Raw genomic sequence first — 17,964 nt, 5'->3', positions numbered from 1 at the left:
GATTTTATTGGTGTGAAGTTGTTGCTAGGAATAATCAGTAAGTGGACATCACTTGCATAAATCCAAACGGAAAAAAAAAAAAAAAGAAAAATGCCTTGGCATAAACGAAAGCTGCTCATACAATGTTGCATTTCTAAAATAACAACACTCACGGCTACAGCCATTTGAAGAACAAATTATGACTTAAAAGCATAGTATGCTCCTCTGATATTTTCTCACACCCGTGGAGAGCCAACTCTCAAATCCTGTAAACAGTGAAGAAAATAACTGTGAGTTTACTTGTCTGTCATCACCGTCGGCTGCTCGTCTGTGAATTCTTCAGGCGCAGGCACGAACATACTCACGATGCTGGGTGCTGACAGCAGGCTGGATTTCGTGGCCCCTGGATAAACAGTAAGACAACTGGTGAATAAATGCATGTTGCTCAGAGCCTGGAAAAGCACTACTCTCCTCTTAGAAATCCTGCCAAGATCCCCTTCACAGGATGTAACAGGCACAGCCCAATTTCATTGTGAAAAACCATCAAGAGTGAAACACATTCAAGAAAGACTGTGATTTGTTTTGGCTTATATCATTTTAAGGGTTTTCCAGGTGGTGCTGGTGGTAAAGAACCTGCCTGCCAATGCAGGAGACATAAGAGACGTGGGTTTGATCTTTGGGGCAGGAAGATCCCCTGGAGGAGGAAATGGCAATCCACTCCAGTATTCTCTCCTGGAGAATCCATGGACAGAGGAGCCTGGTGTGCTGCAGTCCATGGGGTCGTAAAGGGTCGGACATGACTGAGCAACTGAACAACAACAAATGATTCAGAGGATTGTTATCTAAAGGAAGCAACATAACATTTTTTGGAAACTTCACCAAATGGGCAAGGTGCTTGAACCTGAGGGAGAAAAAAAAATAATATCAAAGCCTTTGAAGAGTCAAGATGCTTCATACAGACTCCCTCGCCTGATCAAAGGCTACAGAATCTGTTCATAAGGAGACCTTCGGACCCCAGTGGCAAAGGAAATTATCTGAAAATATCTTTATGTCACTTCTGAAGATCCAAAATGGAATCTGAATTTTGCTACTGTATTTATCAGCTCTCTCTGATCTAACAGACTTTCCTAAGTGTACCCAATTGTATCATTAACAAAGGTCTTCAGTTTTTTCATAAGGATGATGCTTTGAATGAAAGCAACATAGTTATTACTAGCAAAAGTATAAAGTGATTAATGATAGAAAAGGCAAGAACTGGGCCAAGATAAAAGAAGATGTGATTGATTATTAAAACAGTTAGGTAAATAGAATGAAGTTGCTTCAAGAAACCAAAACACAGAAGGTTCAAATCCAGCACTCCACATTTCCTGAACACTGACACTCCGCATCTACCAGGTACCAAAATGTCTGTGCTAAAAGTGGGAAAACTCAGCCCCCAAGATACGTGGTGATATATGTGCAGTCTTACTAGAAACGTAAGAAATTGATTTTAAAAAAGAAAAAACAACTCTGAGTCAAGGGTTTCAAAAGATTCTTGCCAACTGCTATTACTTACACAGAAACCACAATGCAAGTCAAAAAATAAGAGAGGGAAGCAAAGTCATTTGGGAGGTTTCACACCAATCATTACCCAATACAAATGCCAAGGAACAGATATTTTTGACAATAGCATCGTGAATTTATTTTTCCATATGTCAACAACGAATGTACAATGCAATATTTATGACAGTCATTTATAAGGGCAGATAGGTTATGAGATATTGGCCCCTATATGGCAACATTAACTGAATCAATGGATTTCTAAATACTGCTTATGGTAAGGCAGCAAAGAGTAATGTTTGCAGGTGGGCAGTGCAAAAATGAAACCATTGAGCTCAGCTTCTTTTTGTCATAACCGAGTCACAACGAAGTCTGCATTATTAAAGGGAGTCCCATTATCCCCAGTTGTTAGCAACACTTCTGATACTACCACCACTGTCCATCTACTCAATATCCAAAGTGTACCCTACATGGAATTAAAGAACAGACATAGAAGGTTGTTAGAAACTTGAATGAAGAGGAAACCTCCTGCTATATGTTTGTAGGACATGCATTAAAAATGCATTCCAATATACACTAGGTGCAGACAAGTGCCGTTTGGTTCTACTTATATAAGATACCTAGAATCGTCAAGTTCATAGAGTCAGAAAGTACATTAGTAGATGCCAGGGACCAGGGCTGGGGTAAGAGGCATGGAGAGTCAGTGTTTACTGGGGACAGAGTCTCATTTCAGGAGACGAATGATGGTGAGGGCTGTACAACAGTGTGAGTGCATGCAGTTAAATATGGTTAAAATAGTATGTTTTACATTATGTGACTTTTACCATAATAAAGAAAACATTTTTTAAAAGACCTCAAAAAGAGAGAGAGAGAAAGGAGACCTCCTCCAAAGCCTAGCTTCAAAGTTGACATTTTGACAAAAGTCCCTTTGGGAGTCTTGGAGAAAGTATAAAGGTGTTGGTGTGTCTCAAAGCACATGCACACCCCAGCCCCCTATTTATCAGCGGATTTTTCAGTTCACCAAGAAACAGACTTTCTTTGTTCTCATTACCTCACTCCACTTGTGCTTCTACTGACTGCGTCCCTAAGCCATGGCCAAGCACCAGAGTTTGTTCAACATCCCTGGCTTCTGCTCATAAAAGCTTTCCCTTTTCTCCACATCCCCTCCAACATTTATCGTTCATAGATTTTTCTCGATGATGGCCATTCTGACTGGTATGAGGCAATACTTCATTGTAGTTTTGATTTGCATTTTTCTAATAATTAGTGACACTGGCCATCTTTTTATGTGTTTATTGGCCAGCTGGATGTCATCTTTGGAGAAATGTCTGTTTAGGTATTCTGCCCATTTTTTGATCAGATTATTTCTGATACTGAGCTGCATGAGCTGTTTATATATATATTAGAGATTAATCCTTTGTCAATTGCTTCATTTGCAATTATTTTTTCCCATTATGGAAAACAGTATGGAGATTCCTTAAAAAACACAGGAATAAATCTACCATATGACCCAGCAATCCCACTACTGGGCATATACCCTAAGAAAATCATAATTCTAAAAGACACATGTACCCCAATGTTCTTTGCAGCAACATTTATAATAGCCAGGACATGGAAGCAGCCCAGATGTCCATTGACAGATGAAGGGATAAAGAAGATGTGACACATATATACTATGGAATATTACTCAGCCATAAAAGAGGACAAATTTGAGTCCGTTGTAGTGAGGAGGATGAACCTAGAGCCTCTTATACAGAGAGAAGTAAGTCAGAAAGAGGAAAACAAGTATCATACACTAACGCATATACATGGGATCTAGAAAAATGGTACCGGTGAACCTGGCAGAGAACAGACTTGTGAACACAGAAGGGGAAGGTGGCAGATGAACTGAGAAAGCGGCATTGCCATATACACACTATCATGTGTAAATAGATGGCTAGTGGCAACCTGCTGTGTAACTCAGGGAGCCTAGCCTGGCGCTCTGTGATGACCTAGAGAGGGGGGATGAGGGGAGGGGAGGGGAGGGAGACTCAAGAAGAAGGGGATATATATATATATACACATATATATATATACATATTTATGAGTAATTTATGTTGTTGTATGGCAGAAACCAACACAACATGGTAAAGCAATTTTCTACCAATTGAAAAAAAATTTTTAAAGGTTTCCCTAGGCCCATGAATGAGAAGTCTCATCTCGTTGGATACAAGGGATACAACTGCTGCTGCTGCTAAGTCGCTTCAGTCGTGTCCGACTCTGTGCGACCCCATAGACGGCAGCCCACCAGGCTCCCCCGTCCCTGGGATTCTCCAGGCAAGAACACTGGAGTGGGTTGCCATTTCCTTCTCCGGTACATGAAAGTGAAAAGTAAAAGTGAAGTCGCTCAGTCGTGTCTGACTCTTCACAACCCCATGGACTGATGCCTACCAGGCTCCTCTGTCCACGGGATTTTCCAGGCAAGAGTACTGGAGTGGGGTGCCATTGCCAAATAAATCTTATCCAAAGCTGGAGTTAAGTGTCTCCTCATTCATTCCTAAGGAGAATCAGAAGGGATATGGTCCAAAACAATAGGTCTGCTTGATTTATGGGACTAATTAAGACATGTGGTCATAATTCTTTTTTGCTTTCTGGTTTTCACCCATGATAGGTTATCCTGCCTTCTAAATTTAAAGAAAAAAAGAGCAAAAGTAACAATTAACTAGACATAAGATGAATTTTAAAAATACATATTCTGGACTTCTCTGGCGATCTAGTGGTTAAGATGCCATGCTTCAAATACAGGGAGTACAGGCTTGATCCCTAGTCAAGGAACTAAGATCCCACATGCCTTGCAGCATGGCCAAAAGTTTTTTTCTAAATATTCTGATTATCTTAGCATAGATTTATTCTCAGCTTGCTCCTCCAATTAGCATAAAGTCAAGTGTTCATTTTGCTCGGTTTCAGATAGATGAAAAGAAGCTGTCCATCTATTAACTCAATAATCTAGAAGGAATATAAATAAGATGAACATGGTCAGAGAAGTAGATACAGGATACTATGGAAAACTAATATGTATTAGGAGGAACGCCAAAGGACCCAGAGCTGTGTGGTCTAGAAAGGATAGGAAATAAGCAACTGGAGGCTTTCTTCAAATGTCTGAAAAGTTAAATGAGAAAGTCTAGACTTGCTTTGTGTGGCCCCAAGGTTTAAAACTTCACTATCAAGAAGAGATTTTTGTCAGTCATGTTCAACGATAGGATGTCATACACACTCCTAAGTCGTGGAAGACTTTGAGCAAAGGTTGAGTCCTCTTCATGGAGCTGCTGAAGAAGAGATTTCAGCCCCTGCTGGCTGACCAGATGACTGACATATACAGTTCCTTTCACTCTTATACTCAGGTTTGTGACACAGCTCACCTCTCATTCTCAACGGCTGTCCCTCCAGATCAGGATTTAGGCACATCGGCACATTACATTGGCGCTTCCCGGGCTGTATCTGTTCTGTGGATGAATAGAACATTTCAGTCTTCGATGTGGTCAACTGCACACAATTCACAATACAATGAATTTAACCAGTAATCTCTTGGGGCCATCTTTGGTGATTGATAATGTTGCTTATTAACATTTATAGGAAACATTCTACATTTTAGCACAGGGTTGCCTGGGCTTTCCCTATAAACCTACCATTCAGGTGCATGAAATGCAGCTGAAAGCAGGAGAGCATCTGAAACCATCCCTCCAAAGTCCAGATTCTCTAATCTCCACTCCCCAAAAGCTCAAGTCCCATATCTCTTGATATGAAATGAAAAAAAAAAATGAAAGGCCAATGTCACAGCCATGAAAACAATGTTTTATGCAAATCAATAAAAATATAATGATCATTTGCAACAATGACCAGACAGATCATCCAGAAAACATGTGGAACTGGTAGCAAGGAAATGCGAGGCATCTGACTGAGGGCTGAGGAACAGGAATAAGGGGACAGGGGCAGATGGAGGAGCAGCACTCCAGGAACATTTGTTTGAGGTGAAGGATGAGGCAAAGAAGCAAGCCATCAGATGTGCATGGGTGGAGAAGAGGCAGGTACTCTGTGAATGAGCAGGTGCGTGCTGCCGTAAGTTGATCATGACCCAGGCTTTAGGCTGCCTTTCTCAGCGTGTCTGCAGGACCAGATGCGTTCTTTTGGAGACTAGTAAGTCACTGAATCAACATGACACTGTATGTGGTATACAGTGACATGCCACCTAACATGAAACTCCACACTCATTGACTCTCCTCTGGTCTTGGATTTGGGGAGAACTTTTTATGATACTAATAAAAGCGAGAATATAGAGATGAATTCCAGGAGGACTTGGTGACTAGCGAATCAACTTGGAGGATGGAAAACAAGCCCAGGAAAACTCAGATGAAAGAAATTCATACAGCATGTCAATGGCAAGTATTAAATGAGAAATCAGAATGATATGAACAAGGCTGCAGTTTGGTTGAAAAGTGAAAAATTCAGTTAAATGGGTTATTTGGCATCATGTAGATTTTTTTCTAGATTAAAATTTGGAACAGAATTTGAGATCTATTTGCCTTTTTATAACTCTACAGAGTCGACCACTCCAGGCTGTAATTGTAGTCAGAATCTACAATGGTTAGCTTAGGCTGAGCTTGTTACAGAGAACAGTAATAGCATAATAAAAAAAATCTCCAGGGCCTCAGGTGCACCTAACAAAAGATGGGTGTTTAGTTATCAGAGAATGAACAGAATAAATATTTCCATTGTCAGCTCCTGATATAGCATCAGCTCAGTAAAGAGAGAAACAAGGTCCTCTCTGGTGTGAACAAAAAAAGCTTCACCCAAACCCAGGAAACTCAAAGCTGGTTATTCAGTGTCTTTCTCCTTGTCTCCCTTAACCCACTGGCTTTTGGTCATTTCATTATTCACTACCACTCATCACTAAAAGGAAGATAAAACACTATACCTTTCAAATGTTAAGAACCTTAGAAAGGCCAGGAGAGTTGAAATTGTCTGTTAAATATAAGATTGGGTATGGTGTGTAAGAGTTAGTAATCTAGATTAGCCCTCTCTTTTCTTTTTTTTAAAGAATAGTGGGGGGAAATAAGATGAAATCTCTATGTAGATATTATGGCTATGAGAAATTAACAGTATCTTAATATTTTGGTCTTGTGGACATTGCAATTCTTGATCATAAGGAAGGCTATTAAAATAATTTCACATAACTGTAGCCAGAAAATACTAAGATTTGAAAATAGTCCTATCCAAGTGTTGGCCCCCAGAGCATATCACACTAGTAAATCCTGATATTTTCATAGCGTGTGCATCTTGTGATAAGCTTTCACAAATATAATCTTGTAATCAAATGACCCATTTAATTAAAATAAGGAAAAAAGGAAAGGCACGCACTCAAAAGAGCAAAATTGCGGCAGTACTACTGGCTCGAGGAAGTAGTACATGTGCAGGATGTGGTAACAAAGTTTAGAAAATGCAGGGTGATCATGTTTAAAATAGACATGTCATGGCAGTCAATTCTTACTTTAAAATTGAGGTTAGAGGCAGTTCCATCGTATGAGCATGAGGGTGTGCGGCTGCAACATGGTGACCCTGCTAACTAAAACACAGAGCTCATATTCCCAGACCTACCCGCAGATCATCACGTCACTAAGCTGACGTTGGTTATGACTGTTATCATTACTATCAATAGTCCCTTATTTTTGATACATCATCACTTATAAAACAGAGAATATTGATAATCGTGTTTTGTTTTCTAATTTGCAACATGAAATCATAGTTCCATACCCTCCTTTATGCATTTACATCATTTAACCCCCAAAGAAATGGCCTAAAATTATCTGGAATCTGAGTCTTAGAGGAAAAAAAATAAAAGAGTTGGACCAGCTTAGATGGAAGAACCTGTGGCTCTTAAACACTCAGAAAGCTTAAATAGACTTATTAATCACCTTAGGTTTAAAAAAAAATGTTTGAACCACAGAATACAAGAGAAAATCTATTCCTTCCCAAGGAAGCAGAGGGGACACAGAGAAAGTGGCATTCCCTAATCTGAGAGGTAAAACAAGAAGAAAAGCTTGACCCACCAGTGTCCCAGTTGCTGATGTTATGGGGGGCGCTAGACTGATGTTCCAGCTGTCGCTTCATTAACTGGCTCATTGTCAGAGCTCCCAGGGATCCCCTTTTCATCTGCCTATACTGAGCTATATGGAGGAAATTAGGAGATGATTACTAAGGGGAATAAATTTGCACAGCACACAAAGGCTCTACACAGCCATACAGAATCTTAATTGAACCTTCATCTGCTATTTATAATCATTTAGTAAGTTGTATGCTTCTGTTCAGATGAAAAACTAAGGCACTATGCTATTCTTGGTGCCTTTCTTTACTCAATAAAGAAAGAAAGAGTGGCTATGAGCACTCATCTGTAGCCTGTAAATATTTACCCCAGTTACAACAGTGTAATATTTTCATTTACTTCATTTATATACTCTTTCTTGTTCCCCAAAAGATTCAAGACAGATACTACTACTTCTGTAAATAATTTATAGCTTAACTTTCTTTAATGGAACTTGTGCATACATGGTTTCAGTCTCCTGATATCCCCCTGAGGTCCTGTGTGAGTGTGTGTGTATGTGTGTGTGTGTGTGTGTGTATTTGTACATGTATATTTTGGAGTAGGATGACACATATCAACCCCAATTTTTAGAGAGAAAAAAGGAAATGAAATTGTTATTTGGAACCAACAAGTTAATGAAGTGGTCATAAAATCAAAACGTGTCATCTCCAAAATCAATGCTGTTTTCAATCTCTATATAAGCCTCTGCTTACTGTTTGAAAAATGTGAATCCAATAACATTCCACAAGCATAGTCTAGTATGCGTCTTTGTTTTAAATGAAATAGTGGTAACATTTTTATCTTGCAATTAGGCATTGGCAGGTATCCCATGATTGATATGTCAAGTACATTAAGCATTTTCTAACCAGAAAAACAGTGAAAAGCACTTCTGCCAATAGACTGCTGACTGAGAAAGCAATTTGTCTCCTACCCTTCTTTTCCTCTTCGAGTGGTCCCACCAATACCTGTCAGCGACCCAGTGAGAAAGGAAGGGTATATCTGACAGGCCTTATCTACATGATCCCAAACAACTAGATATTTGAGAATTTGGGGTTATTTACTTTCTTATAAGGACAATTTCAGAAACTGAATCTCTAACATGTATATGGTCTAGAAGAGGATGGTAGAAACCAAGAAGTCTGTATGGCCCTTAGAAAGCCTTACATGTTATATACAGGTTTCCCAGTCATGGGACCAAGACAGCAACTTGGTGTGATGTGAACTCAATTATGACATTTTTAATGTAATTAGCATGCTGCTTCATTAATGGTGGTTATGGCATGTTTAGCTACAAAATAATCAGCTGATAAACTGAGCAAAAGAGAGGTGTGATGGGAATTCTCATGTCTTGGACTCCATGTTAACTGAATTCATGGAAATGACTATGCAAAGTAATATGAAAAATCTGATTCTTGTGATTGGTAAATTTTACAGCTTCATGATTCACTTGAAACTGCAGCTTCAGGTAAAATTCAAAGGCAGCAATGTTTCAGAAAATTTAACAAATTTCATGTAAAATTCAAAAGTGGAAATCTTTGAGAAGATTTACCAAATTTAAAAATTAGCATCTATCAGACAAAATCAAAGAACGATTAAAAACCTCTAGTGATAGAACAATTTCTCCAATTATCAGTTGTTTTTAAAGACAGAAGAATTCCCTGAGAGTAAAAATTCTTAATGTTCAGCACAGTATGTAAAGCACCTGGCATTGTCCTCTAAGAACACACCATCAAAAGCTGGTGTGTATCCAACACGCGCTTTTAATGGAGAGGAGGACAAAGGTGGAAATCTAATGATGCATTATGCTAAATCCCAAAGGGCTAGATTCAATCATGATTTTGGGTCATGACTTATTTGACACATTTATTTTGCGATACATTTAGCTAGCACTGAAGTCAAACTCAGTTAGTCATCCCGGCTCAATCGTACTCAACTTGGAATTCTAACTATGTAATTCACTATCTCTTTTTAGATGACTCTCGCAAATTAGGAAGAGAAGATACATGTTCATGATTTTAGTATGTGGACTTAAAAATGGGCATGTTATGATGCTTTAAAACAGATTTTTTTGTGATAAATAAGAACAATCTGGTTCAGAATGAGCCATTTGTCTTTGCTATCAAAAGGGAAAATAAATGGTACTTGGAAACACTTTCTTAGAATTTCTATAATCTCTATTATAACTGAATTTAAATTATTCTAAGGCAGCGGTGGTGATGGTTTAGTCACTAAGTTGTATCCAACTCTTTAGGACCCCATGGACCGTAGCCCACCAGGCTCCTCTGTCCATGGGATTTCCCAGGCAAGAATACTGGAGTGGGTTGCCATTTCCTTCCCCAGGGGATCTTCCTGACCCAGGAAAAACCAGGTCTCCTGCATTGCAGACGGATTATTTACTGACTAAGCCATCAGGGAAGCTCTAAGCTGTGTTCCATACTAAAAAATGCCATGAACTTGAAAAATCAAACAAATCTAGCATCAATTCTTATCTCTATCACTTAATAGCTGTGCAAATTTAGACAAGTCACTTAGCCTCTCTGAACCTCTGTTTCCTAGTCTATAAAACTGGGTCAATACTGTCATACAGTACCAAAGGGAGGACTTAATAGACTAACAATGTGTATAAACCATTCAGCACAGTGCCTGGAACACGGTAATTGGTAGCTATTATTACTATTTATATCTGTAAATGCTTGAAGAACAAGTTATATCTTATTTATTCACCTTTGATCACCAGTGGCAAGCATCATGCCTGGCACTCAGCAAACTCTTAATAAATAGTTGCTGAATGAATGAAAGCATGAATAAATGAATGATGAAGATGATGTTGTTCCATACTACCAGTCCCACATTTAAGATCTTTATCTGGTTTTCAAGATCATCTTTATTTCCAAAGATGGTCAAATGAAAATTCACCAGCCTTGAGGCAGCATCCACATGGAACATAAAATATACCAGCGCATGTGACAAGGGTCTATGGAAATTCAGGTCTGTTTGTATCTTTGTATCTCTGAGAATTTCTCGTGCTGAAATCTCTTAATGGACTCCACTGAGCCAGGTGGACACCCTTATTTTCAAACTTCAATAGAATTCAAGCTCCTCATGGGGAAAATCTAGGACCCAATAACACAGGGCAGCTTCAAAATAGTTGCCTCCTATAGATCCAGTAAGGTTTCATGCCAATTTAATTTTCTGATCCTAGAAGGCTACATTCAGAAATAACTTTGGAATCATGATATATCGGATACATTTATTTGATGACAACTCAGAGAAAATTTTTGTCAATGACGGAGGTGATTCAAATTAAACAAAGGTGTTTCATGTAAAAATTCTGTCACAGATGGTGTTTTTCACTTGTCCCAAAACCAATTCCATGTTTTGTGTCTAATCCAGTCATATATAACACTTATTCTACTGAATTATGACATGCAGTGATTATTCCATAACAAATTAGGATTCTCGGCCTATCACTGACTATACTGATTTATCAAACCCTTGAGATGCTGACAAAAGTGGGCCTCTGTCTCATAGTCTCTGAGAACACACAACACGGCATTACCTAGGAAGCTAACACGAACGTTAAAGGAAAAAACAACACCAAGACTGTGAAATTGAAAGCAAGGCGGCAGATCATGGTCTACAATCGATGCACAGGCAAAACGATCATCAGAGGAAACCTTACTTGATATGGAGGAATGGCTGCCAGTCTCTGGCACACCTGCTTCCAGGGTAGGGGCAGATGAGGATTCTCGTGGCATTTCCAAAGTTGAAAGTCCTTTAGTAGCAGGATCTACCAACAAAAACATTATTTAGGATTCAGGACACTGATTAAAAGCAAGTTGGGGAACCTTTTCCATATATTCTCCCCTCTTGCCCAATACTCCCACTGAAATCATTACACACTTTCTGGCCCTACTGATGATTTTTCTGGAACCTCATACACACTGGCTTCAAAGTTCCACGGAGAGTCGCTTCCACGTTACACTCTGCATGTGTCAATACGCCTCTCAGAGATTAACAACAGCACTGTCACAAAGCTAGGGCTTGGCACGCTCACATCACATATTCCTGCACCTTTCAAGAACTGGATTTCTTTTCATACAAATCCCAAAGACACTTACAGGCAATCCACCTGTTTCATGCTACCGCTTCACCTTCGTCTGGCAGTTTCCTACTTATCACTTACATCTCAATTTGTACAGTAATTCCTCCTCCAAAAGGGCAACCAGGATCCCCACCCCCACATTCAAACAAAAAACTGGATCATGTGACCCTCTTATGTAATCCCAGAGTACCCTGTCCTAACCTTTACCAAAATTAACACACTAAAATGCAAGTGTCTACCTGTCCATAACCTCTGCTAAACCATAATTTAGGAACAGGGACTGTACCTAAGTCAGAATAGTTACTTACTAGTAACTCAGATTTTTCTATTTTGTTAGCAAATAAAATAAAATTTTATTATATTCTATTTTACTAGTTGAGCAAGAAACAGACTGCATCATTTGTTTCTGCTGTTGACAAATGCATCTAACCTGAAATATTTTCTGCAAAATAATACTGTCTTTTTCATCTGTGCATAATGAGAAACAAGCTGCCCCACATTATTCTAGGCGAAGATGATTCTTTAAGTTTTTGAAAAGTTCAATAGCTTTTGACAGCAAATGCCTAAAATTCTTTATAAGCCTCCTTGCCATCTTAAGCAATACTCTTTATGTATTGAACTCAATGAGCAGTCTGGAATTACCACTAGGGTTTCCATGATTACAACATGTCCACCCTAAAAGACCTCAAATTCATAAGCTTCATGACAACTGTCTCCTCCTCTGCAATATATTATCAATTGTTTGTTCTTGCCCCAGAGCAAGTCACCATACATTCACACACACATACAATGTAAGCATGCAGACGCTGTTCGATTGGGTGAGTATTAAACTGTCGGAAATGAAAGTAAAATACATCCTAGGTGGGGGCTGAGGAGAAAGGCTTTTAAGCATTGATTTAGGAACCTCTATTTTTCGTTCTCAGAGGTCTTTCTGAATAGATATGATTGTCAGATAAGAAATTTCTTGATAACAAAAAAGTATAATTGTTACAATGTTTCCCAAACTCTCCTAATAAAGTATAAAATTACTACTCATTTTAAATTCCTTAGTCATTAAGATATTGAAGATTAGGTTATGGTTTTTCTCCTAGGTATTCTCCACAAACCACTAGTTAAAAACAAGCACAATTACCTCTCTTACTTTTATTTGTCTCTGTTTTATATTTGCTGCTGCTGCTGCTGCTAAGTCGCTTCAGTCGTGTCTGACTCTGTGTGACCCCGTAGACAGCAGCCCACCAGGCTCCCCCGTCCCTGGGATTCTCCAAGCAAGAACACTGGAGTGGGTTGCCATTTCCTTCTCCAGTGCATGAAAGTGAAAAGTGAAAGTGAAGTCGCTCAGTCATGTCTGACCCTCAGCGACCCCATGGACTGCAGCCTTCCAGGCTCCTCCATCCATGGGATTTTCCAGGCAGGAGTACTGGAGTGGGGTGCCATTGCCTTCTCCGATATTTGCTGCTACCATGCCATAAATAATAATAGTAAGAGTAGCTTCCCAGGTGGCACAGGGGTGAAGAACCTGCCTGCTGATGCAAAGATGTAAGAGATACGGATTCAATCCCTGGATCAGGAAGATCCCCTGGAGAAGGAAATGGCAACCCACTCAAGTATTCTTGCCTGGAAAATTCCATGCACAGAGGAGCCTGGCAGGCTACAGTCCATGGGGTCACAAAGATTTGGACACAATTGAGCACATACACACACAGCAAAATAAAAGGAATGTTCAATAAATGGCAGGAGCCACTGGGGCTGAATAGAAGAAATATGGAGAGAATCATGCAAAAATGAAGTCAGAGAACTAATGAGAATTAGGCACACAAGATTCCAGCCATTTAAAGGACTTGAATTTCTACTATGATAGAAATGAGAGCCAATGGAGGATTTTAAGCAGAGTAAAGGTAAAAAAATTACTTTTTACTCTGTAAAAACAGAGTGAAAACATGAGATTTCATGTTTTTAAGGATCGCTGTGGTTGCTGTGTTGAGAAGATACGAAGGCAATAAGGGAAGAAGGCAGGAGCCCAGTTAGGAAGCTATAGCAATTGATACTGATAAGAGATGTTACTGGCTCAGACCAAGGTGGAAGCAGGGGAGACAGTGAGAAAGGGCTAGATTCTGGGTAGACTTTACAAGGTAGATTAAGGTGGCCAGATAAGAGAGGACACCCAGTTAAAATTTAATTTTAGATCAGTTTTTGAGTATGAGTATGTCTCATGCAATATTTGGCAGATACGGCCCCAATTCTTCACTCTTCTCTGAGTCAATGACCTCTGCCCTGTAACTTAGAAGTTCCTCTCATTGAAGAGGCAGAATATATTTCTCCTCTTGACTTTGGTCCTTCCAGATGATTTTCTTTGACTCATGGAATGTGTGCAGGGATAATACAATCAAAGGTTTAAAGAGCTCTTATGCAATTGGGCTTGCTCTCAAGCCTCTTCCATTACCATAAGAAAAATATTTTCAGCCTTCAAGGGTCCCAGGAGGAGGCTGGCCACCCAGTCCAGCTTAGGTTAGCTGATCCTTGAATTGAAGAAATGCTTATTGTTAAATGTTGCCGGTATTTGTATGATTATTTGTTACGCAGCGTTATTCCAGCAGCAGGTATCTAATGGAGTTGTCTCAGCATACAGAAAATATGGAAAACCATAAGACTAGATGAGATTGCCACCACTAGATGAGATCACCAATACCAGTGTAGACAGAACTGAGAAAAGGACCAAGGACAAAGACCCTAGGCGATTCCCTCATCAGGGTGATAAGGAGGAATCGAAAAAACAGATTGAGAAGGAATGACCACTGAATATGCAGAAAACCAAGAGAATGTGTATCCAAAAGCCAAGTGAAATGAGCGTGAGAAACTTTGTGAACTACTGAGTCAGAAGTTAAAATCTAAGAACCGACCATTGGATTTAGCAGTGGAGGCCACAGGCGACCTTGACAAGTGACATGTGACTGAACTCTGGAAGCTTCGTAGGAATTAAACTGGAGATAGTGATATTATAGATAACTCCTTTAAAAGTATTGCTAAAACCTAGAGGGTATTATGGGACTTCCCTGGGGGCTCAGATGGTAAACAGTCTGCCTACAATGCAGGAGACTGGGGTTCAATCCCTGGGTGGGGCAGATCCCCTGGAGAAATAAATGGCAATGCACTCCAGTATTCTTGCCTGAAGAATTCCATGGACAGAGGCGCCTGGAGGGCTACAGTCCATGGGGTTGCAAAGAGTCGGACACGACTGAGCAACTTTCACTCTCGCTGACTCAGAGAGTATTATGCTAAGTGAAGTAAATCAGACAGAGAAAGACAAATACTATATGATTTTACCTGTATATGGACTCTTAAAAACAAAACAAATGAACAAATAAAACAGAAACAGGTTCACAGATACAGGGAACAAACTGGTGGTTGCCAGAGAGGAGGGGCTGGAGGTATGGACAAAATAAGTAAAGAGGATTAAGAGGCACAGACTTCAGTGATAAAATGAGTTACTGGATAATATACAGAATAGGGAATATAGTCAACAATATTGTTTTACTGTAAATGGTGACAGATGGTAACTAAACTTATCATGGTGATCATTTTGTAAAGTACTGTGTAAATGTCAAATTGCTATGTTGTACACCTGAAATTAATATAATATTGTGTATCAATTTTACTTCAGTAAAAAAGAGGGGGAAAGTTTTGCTAAAAGGGAGAAAGCAAAATGAAATAACAATTGGGAGAACTGGGATCAGGAGTTTTTATTAAGAGAGATAAATTAAATGATGTTTGTAATTCTCAAGTCAAATGTATCTTAGAAAAAACTAAGGGAAGAGCAACAGGGGAGAATTTCCAGGCCTACGTTCTTGAGTAAGTAAGAGAGATGGAATTGCGTCCACACGCGGAAAGGCTGACTTCAGACCAAAACACAGTTCACCTATAGCTAGGAAGGCCAGGTGTATGAGTGCAGACGACAGAAGGGAGGCAGATAATGGCGGAGGAAGATGTGGAAATCTCTCCTGATTAGGTCATAGGAAGAGACATCGAAAGCTTGAAAGGAAAAGTAGCTATGAAATAGTCAGGAGGATGGAAAGGTAAATGGACGGGGGATACACGGTGCGATTGCTGAGCAGCTTGAAGGACCTAGTTGATGCTTGTAGTCATGAATTTAAAATGAGATCAGTCAATACTGTTACATGCTTTTCTCCAGTCACACTCATCTGATAGGTACTGGTAGATGGAAAGACAGATTTGACAAGGGTTGTGTTTAGCCAAGCAAGTCTGAAAAAAGCAAAGGTCAGGGATGATGGAGGCAGGAAGGGATTATAATAATCAACTCGAGAAGAAAAGACATGAAGTAGGGGAGGGATAGTGAAAGGTAATAGGATCGATACAGTGCTATCCAGAGAGAGGAAATGACAATCAGAGAACGGGAGACATTGGACTGACATCATGGACAGTCTGCAGCGACTGATAATAACAAGTTCTGTGATATGATCATGGGAATGAGTAAATGAGCAACAGTGGAAGATGAAAAATAGTCTCTGGAGAAGATGAATTCAAGGAGCTGAGAAGCCAGAGTGTCAGAAAACACTGTACTAAGACTCTGTAGTATCTGTACTAATATTGAAATCAACAAGAATTAAGACAGGAAGAGTTTAGGAAAGAGTAAAAATGAGCCCAGTGTTAAAACTGTCAATCAATGAGAAAGTCAGGGGTAAATAATGTAAGATTCAGAGCTGAGTGTTTTTAGAGACACCGTGGAAATAGTCTGAAGGGGAAACAATGAGCAAGGAAGGTGTCCACACCTTGGCCCTAGCCTAAGGACATAGTATCTTCAGGGAAGAGCTGGACTTTCATTTGACTAGGAAGGTAAAGGAAACAGTGGAGAGAGCATACAATGGATTTTGCTCATGAAGCACGATGCATTTCTGATGGAGGAAAAGTTTCAGGAGCTGGGATAAGATGGGAGAAAGGTGCTGGACAGGACATGCGCAAGGCCTCGTGGAAACTGGAGTGAGAGAGAAAAAGGGAGATCTGGGGCTTCTTGCAGGGCCTGACACGAAGAGACGGAAAGTACACAATGCCATGAGAACCATAGCCTCAAGGGGATTTGCAACGGGAAGGCTGTGAGTCTGGTCTCCCTTGCTACCACTGATAGCCGCAAGACGGTCTGGGGGAGCCTGAGTCTTACTCTGAGCGCGTGAGCCTCCTTCCAACCCCCAGCAAGGAAGGGGTGATCTGTATGTCTGTGGCACGTGCTACACTATACAGATATAAAATTATTATGATAGTATAATCTATACTATGAAAACTCTAAACACATGTCATCGTAATTGTCAGATACTTTCCTTCTTATTCTGGTGACAAATATATTAATATAATACCAATCTCCTCCCTGGCAGCCTGGGGAACAATCTGACCTAAGGATGAATAAAGAAGGCAACACACAGACATATACAAACACACATAAGGCAACCTATATACAACCTATATATCATATACACCCACCGGGGAGACCTCATATAGTTGCTTATATACCCACCCTATAGACCTTAAATGGTTTCTTATATACCCATCTATAGACCTTATGTGTTTAATCACTCAGTTGTGTCCAACTCTTTGAGACCCCACGGACTGTAGCCCGCCAGGCTCCTCTGTCCTTGGGGATTCTCCAGGCAAAAATACTGGAGTGGGTTGCCATGCCCTCATAGACCTTATGCTGCTGCTGCTACTGCTGCTAAGTCGCTTCAGTCGTGTCCAACTCTGTGTGACCCTATAGACGGCAGCCCACCAGGCTCCTCCGTCCATGGGATTTTCCAGGCAAGAGTACTGGAGTGGGTTGCCATTGCCTTCTCTGAGATTATAAGGTTCCTTATATATCCCTCTATAGACCTCCATAGTTTCTATAATAGGTCAGTGCTTTCCTCCATCTACATGCAAAAATTTTCTTGGCTCCAAATAATAAAAAGGTGTCCCAGTTTCCTTAGAAACACTCTTAAACTTTCTTGTTATCATGAGAATCTTTATCTTCCCCTGCTGCCTTACTGGAGCATGACCTTTTCCAACTACATTCATGTTCATTCAACAGATTTTTACAGGGCACCTTTGAGATTACACAGCTCTGCCTTATGAGGCAGAGAACTGCTGGAAACCTCCGGAAATGCCTGGAGCAAATAAAAAGGCCGAGCCTACTCTCTTGGGAGCTGCTTTTACTGTGGAGTAGAGAGAGAAGTGATGTATGACCCAG

General features: G+C 40.1%; 1 protein-coding gene across 6 annotated transcripts in view; it reads right to left on the bottom strand.

Moving 5' to 3' along the window:
* The window catches only part of UNC79 (unc-79 homolog (C. elegans)), a 286,801-nt gene that overhangs the window by 65,179 nt on the left and 203,658 nt on the right, over window positions 1-17,964 (bottom strand). For 5 of the 6 annotated variants that reach the window (XM_010836213.1, XM_010836215.1, XM_010836216.1 and 2 more), the window contains 4 exons: window positions 11,316-11,423; window positions 7,602-7,718; window positions 4,917-5,000; window positions 280-382 (listed from right to left, as the gene is read on the bottom strand). In XM_010836213.1, the coding sequence (XP_010834515.1) occupies window positions 280-382; window positions 4,917-5,000; window positions 7,602-7,718; window positions 11,316-11,423 (412 nt within the window). The remainder of the gene's footprint in view (window positions 1-279; window positions 383-4,916; window positions 5,001-7,601; window positions 7,719-11,315; window positions 11,424-17,964) is intronic. The other variant, XM_010836214.1, reaches the window with a different exon arrangement.

This window comes from Bison bison, unplaced genomic scaffold (genome assembly GCF_000754665.1).
Source record: "Bison bison bison isolate TAMUID 2011002044 unplaced genomic scaffold, Bison_UMD1.0 scf7180017864061, whole genome shotgun sequence".
Lineage (NCBI taxonomy): Eukaryota > Metazoa > Chordata > Mammalia > Artiodactyla > Bovidae > Bison > Bison bison.
This window is presented reverse-complemented; position numbering and strand designations above follow the sequence as displayed.